Here is a 13,164-nt window from a genome sequence, read left to right on the forward strand (position 1 = left end):
TGAGATATGACCTTTGGTCTTTTCAGCGGGAGCCATTTTGAATTTTCTACAAACCGGCCACTAGGGGGTCATCCCAATTTGCAGTGGTTTTTGAAAACTTATGTCCATAACTAACATGCCAAATATCAAAAACTTGTCACCAAATGCACAATCTTTATGATTTTTGACATATTCCCTCCCAGCTATTATCATCAGTTTGGGAATGGGGGGTGAAATCTTTGTGGGTGGCAGCAGGAGAGGCGATGGCCCTCAGCTTGTCAGTTCTTAAGGTTCTGTATCTTCTCCTGATGGCTGGTTGTGGGTCGGAGGGCTCTGGGATGATGCTAAGCTAACCACAGGCAGCAGGTATTTCTCATGTTTCCACCAAAACAACATCTGGAACAGGAAGTCCTGCTGCAGATGTTCACCAGCTGTTCCCCCGGCGGTGGATTAGGGTCAATCCAGGACCCTCCAGACCCCTCCAGGACCAGGTCTGCTGGCCCCTGCAGTACCTGCCCAACCATGCTAGCGGCAGGCTGAGGCAGGTTTTTATTTTATTAATGTTGCACATTTTAAGATGAAAATCTCAAAGTGCTTCACAATAAAAACACAGGACGTAGGCTGGTTTAGGCTGGTTTGGGATGATTTAACTAGTTTAGTTGGTTTGGGCCGGTTTGGGCTGGGTTAGGTTGGTATAAACTGGTTTGGTTGGTTGGTATAAACTGGGTTAGGCTGGTTGGGGTTAGTTTGGGTCGGCTTAACTAGTTTAGGCTGGGTTAGGCTGGTTTGGTATGATTTAGACAAGTTTAAGTTGGTTTGGACTGGTTTGGGTTGGTTTAACTAGTTTAGGCTAGTTTAACTAGTTCAGGCTGGTTTGGGTTGGTTTAGGCTGGTTAGGGTTATTTAGGCGGGTTTGGGCTGGTTAGGGTTATTTAGACTAGTTTGGGCTGGTTAGGGTTATTTAGGTCGGTACCTGCACGGTGACGACGTACACCCCGAGTTCAGGCTAGTTTAACTAGTTTAGGCTGGTTAGGGTTAGGCTAGTTCAGGGGTCGGCAACCCCCGGCTCTAGAGCCACATGCGGCTCTTTAGCGCCGCCCTAGTGGCTCCTGGAGATTTTTTTAAAATGTTTGACCTTTTTTTTTCCTTTTTTTTCTCTTCTTTTCTCTTTTTTTTTCTCCCTTTTTACTTTCCATTTTAATTTCCACATTTCGACTTTTTTCTCGAAATTTCGACTTTTTTCTCGACATTTCGACTTTTTTCCCGAGATTGTACTTCAACATTAATCTCGACCTTTCGACTTTTTTCACGAAATTTTGACTATTTCCTCAACATTTCGACTTTTTTCTCAAGATTGTACTTCAACATTAATCTTGACATTTCGACTTTTTTCTCGAAATTTCTACTTTTACAAGTGCACAATGGAAAAAAATAATCTCCCCCCAGTTATAACTAATATAGAAACATGCAGCATGTGCTGCCTTTACACAAGACTATACAAGACTTTTCATTTTTTGCGGCTCCAGACATATTAGTTTTTTGTGTTTTTGGTCCAATATGGCTCTTTCAACATTTTGGGTTGCCGACCCCTGGGCTAGTTTAACTAGTTTAGGCTGGTTAGGGTTATTAGGCTAGGTAAGCCAAGACAACATTATTTATGAAGCACTTTAAAAACAGCAACCAGTGACTAAAGTGCTAAACACATGAATTACATACATTTAGAATAAACCAGATAATATAAGAGACACAAATAAAACACAAGGAAAAAGAAACTCTAAAACGGGGTGTGTCCAGTTTGCTATAAAATACATATATAATTACACCTCCAGAGCGACAAAGAAGAGCCTACAACGGGTCTCTCAGGCCGTCCTGATGGGCCGGGGTCCTGCCGGTTTTAGGTGCTTCCTTGCATCAACACACCGTGATCACACCGTACGAACCGTTGTGTCATTGACAGAGTTGTGCAGACCTTGATGACAGGTTGATGGTGGCCATTAATCAGTGTCAGTTTTCATTTGTGTTACAGTCAGGTTCTGTAATTGATGCTCACATGCTCACACACACACACACACACACACACACACACCCTCACCCACACCCACACCCACCCACACCCACACCCACACCCACACACGTTAAAGCTCTAATACACCAGACAATGATTGTAACGGGTGCGTTGTCATAAAACATGTTGGGTCTACGGACTAACTCTGTCTTTCTGCGCAGTAATAAGGGAAAAACTCTGACATTCACAGGTAATAAGATTTTTCTTTATTCAAAATACAGTTTGACTTAAAAAAAAAAAGAAGAAGAGCCTTAGAGGTTTAGTGGAGGCAAATTATTATTTAAAAAAAAAAAAAAAACAGTGTTTAGAGGAAGTTCAGACCATGAGGAACACCTCTATTTCTTTAAACACCGAGTACACTGACTGTACTTTTCAAACTGTTCTGTACAGAAGATGGATTCCTACTTTACAGATTTATCCCTTGGCACTTAAGATTCCCACTGATGCTCCAACATCCTCCAGCACCTACTCTAAACTTAAATGTCTAAGTCACTGAGCTACAGAAGAAAAATGCATCCAAGTTAATAAAGCACCGAATGGTGAACAAAATCAATGACGTGGAAAGAAGCAGCAGCGTGGGAAACAAACTCAACCCAACAACAAAAAAACAACCAACTGAATTTATGATCTTCGATTTGGGTCAAAGTCTGAATTACTTGGTCAAACAATAGAGATATAATTAACGAGCAGAGATGGGATAAGTTCTACTGTAGGTGAAAGCTTTTTACAGTTTATCATTTTAAAAATGAGAACTTGTGAGCAAATGTTCAAAGGCACATTAGCTTCCAAAGCTTCTTTTACATTAAAGTCACCAGCAGGGATGTATAAAAGCACCCTGATGCAGTGTGTAGCTGGAGAGGATTTACTAATAAAATTATTTCATACTTGGGCAGTTTCCTCTTAAAATGTCACCCCTCTGTTATAAAAAATAAGATCTCATTGCAAAATGTGACAGCATTAAATGTCATTATTCACAGGTTTCCCTTACTGAGGTACAAAGTCCAGGATCAGAGCATGTTGTTGTGTTTGTGCAGGTCCACCACATCTCAGTCACTGTAGCGCACCTCTCCTTTGAGCTCCTTGGTGACGAAGCTGAGCAAGGCAGCGAGGACCTGCTGCTGGAGCATGGTGTTGCCCATCACCAGGGCGATGAGCTGCGCTGCGTTCGTCCAGTCCAGGGTGCCCAAGACGCTCATGATGTTAGAGAAGAGCTCCTGCTTCTGGTTGGATGGCAGCTCCATCAGGATCTGAGGTAGAGGCTTGAACTGACCGCTGGTCATCCAGCCGCCAAAGATCCCGCCCACGGTGGCCCCTGATGGACACACAGACAACACAGGATCTTACCGGATGTCCACATATTCCTTCTACAACAATATTTGCAAACAAAGGATTGTATATGTGGCCCTGGTTGGACAGCTGGGATAGACTCCAGCAGATCAGGGATGGAGGGGCCCCTGTCTTGCATGTTTAAGGTGTTGATGAATCACACCCTGATACAAGTGGCTGTCACATACAGACCTTGATGACCAATTGGTCACAACCCTAAATTTGAATCAGGTGTTATAAACCATGGAAAAAACCAAAACATGCAGGACAGTGGCCTTCGAGGACCAGAGTATGTATGGATGGATGGGTGGATGGATGCATGATGGATAGAGCGATAAATGTATGGATGGATGGAAAATGTATGGATGACCAGATGGATCAATGGATAAATGGATTGATTGATGGATGGATGTATGAGCAGCTGTAACAGTCCTCACCTACAGCGATCCCCACGGGTCCGCCCAGCAGCCCCCCCACGAAGGCGCCCCCCCCGGCCACCGCCGCGCCCTTGGCTGAGCCTTTCACCGCCACTTTGATCTGGTTGTGGGTGGACAGTTCACAGCACAGCCGCATAATATCATCCATCCGGGGGGCCATGCTGGCACACAGCTGCAGCTGGACAGCTGGACAGTCTCAACCTGCTGCAAGAAAAACACACTTTAGACCAGTCTTCTACAACAAGGCCCAGATGAGTCCAAGGTAGGGTTGCCACCCGTCCCATAAAATACGGAATTGTCCTTTATTTGAGAAAATGTTTTTCCCCGTCCCGCTTCCTGTATTGAACTAATACGGGACGCGATTTGTCACGTATTTTCATTAATGCCCCATACACATGTCTGTCACACACACATCAACACTAAATTTAACAATAATGAACAAAATAAAACATAGGAAACATTAAGGCCAGCAAAATCTTTGTGGCGGGACAACAGGACCTGCTGCGTCTGTGTCCAGATCTTTCTATGTGCCGGACAGCGGGGAGGACTCGGGCTTCACCTCCAGGTAGGGCTTGGGAATTGGGAATTAAAAGTTGCGTTCCGTATTGAACCAATACGGACATATATTATGCTCTTATTTATTGACGTCATAATCTACAGGTGAAGGGTGGAAAATTTGAATATATTGCAAAACGTCATTCGTAGTAAATTCAACTAAAGGTGAAACAAATATATTATTTCCCACTACATGCAAAGTGAGATATTTCAAGCCTTTATTTGTTATGATTTTGAGGATTATGGCTCACAGTTTATGAAAACCCCAAATAAAAAATAAATTAGAGAATATTTTATGAAATCCATAAACAATTCCATCATCAAAATTATAACAAATAAAGGTTTAACATATCTTGCTTTGCATGTAATAAGACTAGGTAATATATTAGTTTCACCTTTTAATTTGAATTATTGAAATAAGTTAACTTTTACACCATATTCTACTTGAATTATAGAAATAAATTAACTTTTACACCATATTCTAGTTGAATTATTGAAATAAATTAACTTTTACACCATATTCTTCACCTGTAGGTTATATTCTACATCTTGGCTGATGGACATAGGAGGTTATTTCAGTTGCTAGTATGGTTGTCTGTCTCTACAGTCATGCAAGTTCAATGCTATTAAAGCACTTTAAACTTTAAATCAAAGCATTTTGTTTTTTCATATAAAATAAACACATTTTTATGCAGTTTAGAAGTTTTGGGGCTTTGTTTTTGGCTCCTGCGCTGCTGAAATCGGGGAGTCCCTTATTTGTATTTCTGAAAGGTGGTAGCCCTAGTCCAAGGTCAAATCAAAACTAATATACACACAACCCTGAGTCAGCTTAAAACGAAACCAAAACGTGGTAAACATACCTTACCTTAAACTTGACGTGTCTGTTTCAGCAGTAAATTCAAACTAATAGACTGCACAATTCAACAAATAAACTGACTCGTGGCACGTTTTACAGTTATTGGTAAAGCATGACTTGAATTACAGCCGACATTAATGCTCTTACAACTTAAAACTTCAACTCTGACTCGACAGTTAGTCTCACGGAGTCTCGCGAGACGAGAGCAGTCGCGCTGCCCTTTGATCCAGTTCCCGTAAACCGAAACCTGACCGAAACCCACATTTGAACATTTGAACTTCCTCACAACAAGAACTTACAACACTCAAGCCAGTCTGTTTACCTTTTTTTTAAAATCTAAAAACATTCGGACTTCTTTAATGTAAAAATATTCGGACTTCTTCCAGGTTGAATACTTCAGCTACACAGCTCGTATAATAAACATGTCTTACCTTTAGTTCTGCCCTGAATGTACGAAGTGGGACACTTTATTCTACATATGTAAGAGATCTAATCGACAGCTATGATTAGGATCATGGACTGCAAAAATAGAGGATGAGCAAAGACCACAAGAATCAGCAGTGAAAGAGCGAGTGACCTTTACTTCCTGTTGTCATAATCAGAGAGTATAAACGAGACAAGATAACTCACTCCGCCAAACTTCAATCCGGGATAAAACAAAAACGGAAAATGTAACAGACGTTGGATACATCATATATAGATATATAGATATATATACATATATAAATAACAATACATATATATTGACATGTGTGATCTTTTTTATATTATATACCACTGAGAATGTCGATAGAGTTAAAGTTAAATGCTCACTAACCGAAAACAGATCACTCGCTTTCCTCCTGAACGGGTGACCTTGCGTAAGTGCTTGATTACATTTGGCAGTTCACTCTTTTTGTATTCATGGGTACACTCCCTATGTACCATGAACACTTTGTACAAAAATGTAGAAAGACATGAAAAACAAACCCTCATATTTCCTCTTTCAAACATGATGGTTGGCCTATGACGCGGCGGCTTGGCCGCGCCTCATTGGCTGGAACGGTGTGACGTCACAGGAGAGCCACGCCCCGTCTCGCCGATAAACAACACTGTGATCAAAACAGTCTCGGAACAACAAGAAGCAGCTGGACCCTTTCGGTGCTCGGAAAATCATCATTTCTTTTGGCCAGGTAAGTCAAACCATACAGCTTTCCTTACGTTTGAACAATATTCCCCTTATCTTCGCCTTGAACTCGCCCTCCCTTTGTTCTCTCCTGGGAATAACAAAGCTTTAAGGTTAAAGTGTCTTTGCCTGTTTCTCATCCGGGCTGGGTGGACCAGCATTGCTGTGTTGTAGCACAGTGATATCTCACACTTACCTTATTATTATGTGCAGAACTCGAGTTGTAAAAAGAAATCAGGGGGGATGGTGGATTTTATCATATGGGGACAGATAATTTGTGCTAATTACAAATAATATAATATATTACAAATAATAGCAGTGACCAAAACACCTGCAGAAATACTGCAGGAATGACATAGCAGCAGTTAAATGCAGCCTTCTGTAAGCTTTAAATATCCACTGGGCTTACATCAAATACATCAAAACACAACAATAAAAAACACTTTTCTGAACTTATCAATATGACTCTGTCCTTCACAGGATAAGTAACATGGATCACTGCAAAAACTCACAATCTTAACAAGAATATTTGTCTTATTTCTAGTTAAAATGTCTAATTTTAGTAAAAAAAATCTCATTACACTTAAAACAAGACTCATCACTGGAAAAAACAACAATTTTCCCCTGTTTCAAGTAGATTTTCACTTGAAATAAGTAGAAAAATCTGCCAGTGGAACAAGATTTTTTTTGCTTGTAATAAGAAGATAAATCTTGTTCCACTGGCAGATTTTCCTACTTATTTCAAGTGAAAATGTACTTGAAACAGGTGAAAATTGTCAAATAAGTTCTTTTTCTGGTGTTATTTTTCTGGTGATGACTCTAAATGTTGAAATAGCAGTAAAACCACATTCATTGATGAAATGACATAAGGGATGGAAAGGGGGGGTGGCAGTTTTACAGGGGGGATGATTTGGACTGTTTTTATTTCAGGGGGGGATGCCATCCCCCTCATCCCCCCTCAACTCCAGTACTGATTATGTGTTGTCTGGGTTGGTGGATGCTCGCTGATGAGCTGCTGGGTTACGTAATGTCCAATGTTTACTGGGAGGACTGGAGTGAGTGATCTGGAATGGAAACACACCCAACAGGAAGACAAACACGCAGCAGGAGGGAATGACTGCTGCACTGCTGCGTGTGTGTAGGTGACAGCTGCAGGGGGGACTCGCTGTACCCAGGCCTGGGAACACACATATTTATGCAAGAGGACACTGAACACCGAGTTATGAAGTCCTCTTATCTCTGAGTTGATCTTAAGTACTCTTGTATAAACTCCTTTAATGTATTTTGACAATTTATTTCTGGTTTACTGTCTAAGTTATGTAATCACCTACTGTATCACAAATAGCAGCAATTATGCAGACTCAAATATTTCCGTATGTTTCAGTGCCAGATAAAACTGGGTGGGGGTAACAGTCAGAGGTCACAGGGACAGTCTGTTCCCACTTGAGAAATATGGCAAGCATCAACAGATTATATTTCTGCAATCGGGGAAATTCAATCCTTTTATTCCATTGTGGGATCAGCTGTTGAAGTTCTGAGTCGAATTCGTGGCACGAACGTCACAGCAGTGTCACCAGTCGGGTGGTGGCGTAACGGGGGCAGCTGCTGGTGCAGGAACAGCCTGTCGGTGCTACCAGCCAGGTCACGTGGAGGTGACAGCGCAGCACACAAACTTTGTTGTCTCTTTGCACTCATGCAGTCCACTCTTTCTGGTGTTAAATTCCAGATTGCAACGGAAGCATAAAGATGATCGGCAAGATCCTCTCTCACCTGCTTGGGAACGCCGGAGAGGAATCCGAAGTGGCAAACGACGCTTACGACCAGATCATGGAGTTTGAGGAGGAAGGGTGGGTCGTTGTTCATCTCCCAGGTGAGAGAATGATTTTTATTTGGATTATTTCAGTCCAGGTTTGCTTTGAAGGGACACGCACTAATCTGTTCAAACCTTGAAACAGAGAATGAACCTTTATCAGACGTGGACCCTCTGGAAAACCTGCTCATCGAGCACCCCAGCATGTCCGTCTACCAGATGAGATGCAGGATGGGTGGAGAAGAGGAGGAGGAGGAGCTGGTCTCAGAGGACGAAGATGCCCCCAGGTTACTTTCCACCCACACATTCCAGCATAAGATCACATGAGTCAGAAATACACAAGGACTCTGTTCATCACCCCTCATCCTCTGCAGCCCGGCCCGTCTTTGTCCAGGAGTGATAGGGGTTTCAGGTGTTAACATCGGGCAATGTTACCTTCGTTTATGGTTTTGGTCAGAGGTGTCTTCAGTATTCACATTCATTACTCAGGTAGAAGTATAGATACTAGAGTTTAAAAATACTCCTGTAGAAGTTGAAGTATCAACTCAAGTTTTTTACTCAAGTAAAAGTATAAAAGTACTGGTGTCAAAACTACTTAAAGTGTAAAAGTAAAAGTAATGTAAGGGGGAAAAAAGCCATTAAGGACAAAAGCCAATAAAAATGAATGTATCTTAGTATAATGCAAATATATTAAAGAATGCAAGAATATTAAAGAATATATGTGTACTATTGAGCATTAACATGTGTTTCAGAGAGCAGGAGATATGATGACTAGTTGCCTATAAGTATTGTAATGGTGCAAAAAGTCAAACTTCAGAGGCATGTTATCATTTATCCTAACCTTTATTGGAATGTACATCCAAGTTTAGTTGCAGGAATCTGAGGGAACGGATGTAAGAACAAAACTGGACAAGAACATCTGAAACAACCACAACCACATTCACTCTATCCGGATGGAGCAATTTAACTGGATAGTTTTTTTTAAAGGCCGAAATTAAATAGAGTAACGAGGCTGTTTTTAAAATGTAAGGAGTAAAAAGTACAGATAATTGTGTGAAAATGTAAGGAGTAAAAGTAAAAAGTCGTCTGAAAAATAATTACTCCAGTGAAGTATAGATAACCAAAATTTCTACTTAAGTAAGGTAACAAATTATTTGTACTTCGTTACTTGACACCTCTGGTTTTGCTCTCCGAGTGTGAGGTTGTTCATGTCTTACGAGACCACAGACGTTCTCCAAAGACAAGGTTGTGTCTTTGCTAGATTGTGGTGGACCTGTAGGGACCGCTGTCCTTCTGCTCTTTTGAAAACACTTATTGGGTCAGTCCTAACAAGCTGACCCACATTTAGCGTGAAACACGAGCACCTTAGACACGATATACTGCAAGATAGACACATGAATCACCATTTCATGTACTAGCCAGTGACTCCTCTGGCTCATGTTGAAAGCTCAGAACATCAGATGCCAAATCAATAGATCTGCGTGTCCATGTTATTAATATAGACGGGTGTTATATACAAATATTGTTATTTTTACACCCGCGACAGACGAGCCGGGACTTTCACACAGGAGAGATCAGTTACAGTCTGGTATTGAGTGATGAATGTCTGACCTGTGTTGTGTCTGTGCAGGCCGGTGGCGGTGCGGCGCCTCGTCTCCTGGCACCTCGGGGTGCCCCTGCCGTGCGGCGTCCAGCTGCTGGCCGTGCAGAGGGCCCGGAGCCAGGCCGAGCGGAGGAAGCTGAGCCGCGGCGCGCTGCAGCGGCAGAACCTGGCCAAGTGCCGCTCCCCGGGCGAGAGGCGGCTCGGCTACTTCAAGCAGCCCTGCCAGCGCCTGTACAGCTGCTGAGCAGCCGCCGCCCCCCCCCGGGGGGGACTCACCTCAGCCCAGAGACGAGCACACGGCCCTGGCTTCCACACCCTCAGGTCTTCATCGTTTCACCTCACTCAGCTGGTTGTGCAACCCCGGCAGGGCGCGTGTGCCGTGCGACAAAAATACAGTTTGTTTCAGCAATTGGATGCAGGCGGCTTGTACCTGAAAACAACGAACCGCCGCTGGCTCGCTGGGTTGGGAGCGTTACGTAAAAAAATAAACATAGAAACCGTTAAATACCACATGTGTTGCTTGCCTGCAGGGATGAACTGAGAGTAGAGTAGTAATGAGTGAATATTTTAGGTGTTGGAGTTATGTGCTTTTACAGAAAACAGCAGTGTTTCAATATTAAGTTAAAAGCTGGATGTTACTTTTATTGTAGTGTGATGCACGCGTCACGTCAGGTCGCGGCTCGGCCTCCTGCAAACGTACACGCGTGTATCGGCCTGTATATTATTAATGCTGTGTGAAAACATCAAGTGAACCTTCTTGGCTTCATGGAATAAACTCTTTTTGTACTTTTCAGCAAACACTCTTTTGTCATGTTACACCAGTTGTACTTTACTTAAATATACTTTTTATTTGTGTCTTTATGAAATGCATTAAAAAAAATGTGAATAAAACTTGTTTTCTTAATTGAGAGGCTGCAGGTGTTTTTAATGTTTCTGCACAAACATGTTTCTGAACTGATCTGGTTGTCACTGTCGAAGGCTTCTCATCTTCTCCATGAAGGTCCGGACCCGGTCCGGGTCCACGGCGCCGGCCCAGTGGCCGCCGTGCTTGAAGTGGGAGCCGATGATCACGGCGTTGGCATCGAGGTAGCGCTCCACGTTGTCGTGCGTCACCCCAGAACCAATCAGCACCGGGATTCTCACAGACTGGGAGACGGCTATGAGAAGCAGAGGAGGGAGGAAGCACGTTTACACAAACACACACGTTACGATCTGACCCACTTAATGTAAACGTTTACACTCAAAATGAAAGAAAGAGACGCAGTAGGCCTCTCCTTAGCAGCCATGTGATTGGCTGTTCAGCTGCTTGACATCAACACCAGTCACATGACAGAAACTCTGCATCCAGCTGTGGCACAAACCTCCCTCACCTCACTCAATAGTAAGGATGGGAATCGAGAACCGGTTCTTGTTTGGAACTGGTTCCCAGTGTTTCAATTCCTTGGAATCGTTTGCAAATTTTGCAAACGATTCCCTTTTCAATTCCAGTGGGAACGAACGATGTCATTACACACGTTGCATAAGCCAGCAGTCAGTAGTAAACATGGCGCCCAAGCAATACAAACGCTCAATAGTCTGGTTACATTTCAGTAAAAAAGAGACAACAGGGCAACTTGAAATACTTGCTAAGTGAATATTTCATTAAAGGGAGGAAATACTACCAACATGCAAAAACATTTCTGCACAGCAGCAATAACAATCAATGGATGTTGCTTTTTCGATCCACTCTGGACTAATGTCAGTCATTCTCAGCCCAGCAGCAGCAGCAGCAGCAACGTTAGCATGTCCTTGGCTAATAATATTGCTGGAAACTAATTAACTAAGGAACGCTGCCAATCATATAAATGCAGTTTGCCTCATTGTTGTCCTTTTTTTCCGAAGTGAGAATCAATAAGGGAATCGATAAAGAACCAAATCGTTAAGCAGAATCAAAATGGAATAGGAATCATAAAAATGTCATCAATTCCCATCCCTATTCAATAGTGCACTATTTAGTGTGCGTGCCATTTTGCGCTGTAAGAACTATTTTATTTACCCAGAACTTGACCCCCGAGCAATTATAAAAGAAACAATGGCAAGTAAAAAAAAGCACCATAGTGAGAATTGTTATACCTTTCACAGTGCACTCAATGTATCCCACAATGCATCATGACAAGAAGGGTACAATGTTCAATACATTCAATGGCTACAATCCATTATGTTTTATTTGGGCAGCAGTGGAGAAGAAATGAGAACAACTAAGAAAATCCTGGTCATGCAAACAAGCTACGCTGATCTCAGACAACACGGTCAGAGAGGTCCAGAAAGGTCCAGAGAGGCTACGCTGATCCCAAACACAACAAAAACCCCTGATGAAGATCAAATTGACCACAGGGGGGAGAAGGTGGCCAGAAGGTGGCTGTTAGTGCCAGGCAGCCCGGGCTGAGTATTTCAGAAACTGCTGATCTGCTGGGTTTGTACCACAGATCCGTATCCAGGTCTGGATTCATTACAGCATTACAGAGCCACATCTGAAGGCGCCACATGTCAACAGCTGAAGCAGGCAGGCTGCAGCGGGACCAGGAACAGGGAGCCGGGGCTACCATCGGCAAGGCTTCACCAAAGTGTTGGAAGTTGGGATTACTCCTGGTGTCTGCCGTGACACTCAGTGGGGTCATTTCATAAGCAGCACTCTTATTTTAACTCTTCTTAAACTGTTCTGTTGCTGGCTGACAAACCGAATCTCCCTACAGGGACAATAAAGGTTTTCATTCATTCATTCATTCAGATGTGGGGTAAACAGCACAAGAGCAGGGATCCATCCTGCTCGTATCAAAGGTCCAGGGTGGAGGTGGTGGTGTAACGGTGAGGGAGGACGTGTTTTTAGGGCACATTTGAACATGCTTTTACTTATTTACTTAAATTTTATTTGAGAGGGACCATGTGCAATTAAAAACAGAGTTAGCCTTAGGTTAATTTGCATCTGCAGTCCCTTGATACAAATAAATACAGCACAGATAAAAAAAAAAAATCAAACATTATTCAAGGACATGTAACATATCACTTTCATCTCCACATCCAGCAGGATAACATAGCATGCTGCTAAGCTCTAACCATCTCAAACTGGTTTCTTGCACTTCACAGAGGTCCAATGAAATGCATTAAACTCCATCTGCCATCCTAGCCCAGGGTGGTTATCACCCATCACGCTGATGGGTGTCCTGATAACGTGGCGAGGCTGAGATGCAGTAGGTGAACTGTGGACCAGCTCGCTGGCATGTGAGCTCCCGCCGGCGGGTCGGGGTGTCTGCGTGTCTCTGGCGATAAGGACCAGCACACGTGAGTGTCGGGGAGACTGGGACGAGTGCGGGCCTGTCCCTGTGTTCCAG

The 13,164-nt window shown here is 43.0% G+C and overlaps 3 protein-coding genes across 8 annotated transcripts in view; 1 reads left to right on the forward strand and 2 right to left on the reverse strand.

The window, feature by feature from the left end:
* Positions 1-2,227: 2,227 nt before the first annotated feature.
* On the reverse strand, positions 2,228-6,336 carry LOC133457837 (protein C19orf12 homolog). 6 transcript variants are annotated; one of them, XM_061737207.1, is made up of 3 exons: positions 6,036-6,336; positions 3,808-4,011; positions 2,228-3,356 (listed from the first exon to the last, which is right to left on the reverse strand). In XM_061737207.1, exons 2-3 carry the CDS (start codon positions 3,965-3,967, stop codon positions 3,091-3,093), a joined length of 426 nt encoding a protein of 141 aa, XP_061593191.1. In that variant the 5' UTR covers positions 3,968-4,011; positions 6,036-6,336; the 3' UTR covers positions 2,228-3,090. The 6 variants fall into 6 exon arrangements, with proteins under 6 accessions (XP_061593191.1, XP_061593175.1, XP_061593199.1 ...); XM_061737191.1 differs by lacking the exon at positions 6,036-6,336 and adding an exon at positions 5,650-5,833; XM_061737215.1 differs by lacking the exon at positions 6,036-6,336 and adding an exon at positions 5,228-5,621 and having other exon boundaries at positions 3,808-4,008.
* Positions 6,252-10,700, forward strand: si:ch211-260e23.9 (uncharacterized protein LOC555795 homolog). The gene is made up of 4 exons (XM_061737179.1): positions 6,252-6,390; positions 8,110-8,253; positions 8,339-8,480; positions 9,824-10,700. Exons 2-4 carry the CDS (start codon positions 8,130-8,132, stop codon positions 10,038-10,040), a joined length of 483 nt encoding a protein of 160 aa, XP_061593163.1. The 5' UTR covers positions 6,252-6,390; positions 8,110-8,129; the 3' UTR covers positions 10,041-10,700.
* zgc:162297 (uncharacterized protein LOC555865 homolog) overlaps positions 10,358-13,164 on the reverse strand; it is a 33,012-nt gene continuing 30,205 nt past the window's right edge. Inside the window, 1 exon segment of the mRNA XM_061737166.1 lies at positions 10,358-10,953. Coding sequence (XP_061593150.1) covers positions 10,763-10,953 — 191 coding nt within the window. The 3' untranslated portion in view covers positions 10,358-10,762.

Source organism: Cololabis saira, chromosome 2 (assembly GCF_033807715.1).
Source record: "Cololabis saira isolate AMF1-May2022 chromosome 2, fColSai1.1, whole genome shotgun sequence".
NCBI lineage: Eukaryota > Metazoa > Chordata > Actinopteri > Beloniformes > Belonidae > Cololabis > Cololabis saira.

Coding starts and splice junctions, on each gene's coding strand:
- si:ch211-260e23.9 (XM_061737179.1), top strand. CDS start 8,130: ATGATCGGCAAGATCCTCTCTCACCTGCTTGGGAACGCCGGAGAGGAA. Junction 8,254..8,338: donor GGTCGTTGTTCATCTCCCAG/GTGAGAGAATGA, acceptor ACCTTGAAACAG/AGAATGAACCTTTATCAGAC. Junction 8,481..9,823: donor GAGGACGAAGATGCCCCCAG/GTTACTTTCCAC, acceptor GTGTCTGTGCAG/GCCGGTGGCGGTGCGGCGCC.
- LOC133457837 (XM_061737207.1), bottom strand. CDS start 3,967: ATGGCCCCCCGGATGGATGATATTATGCGGCTGTGCTGTGAACTGTCC. Junction 3,357..3,807: donor ACCCGTGGGGATCGCTGTAG/GTGAGGACTGTT, acceptor TGTGTCCATCAG/GGGCCACCGTGGGCGGGATC.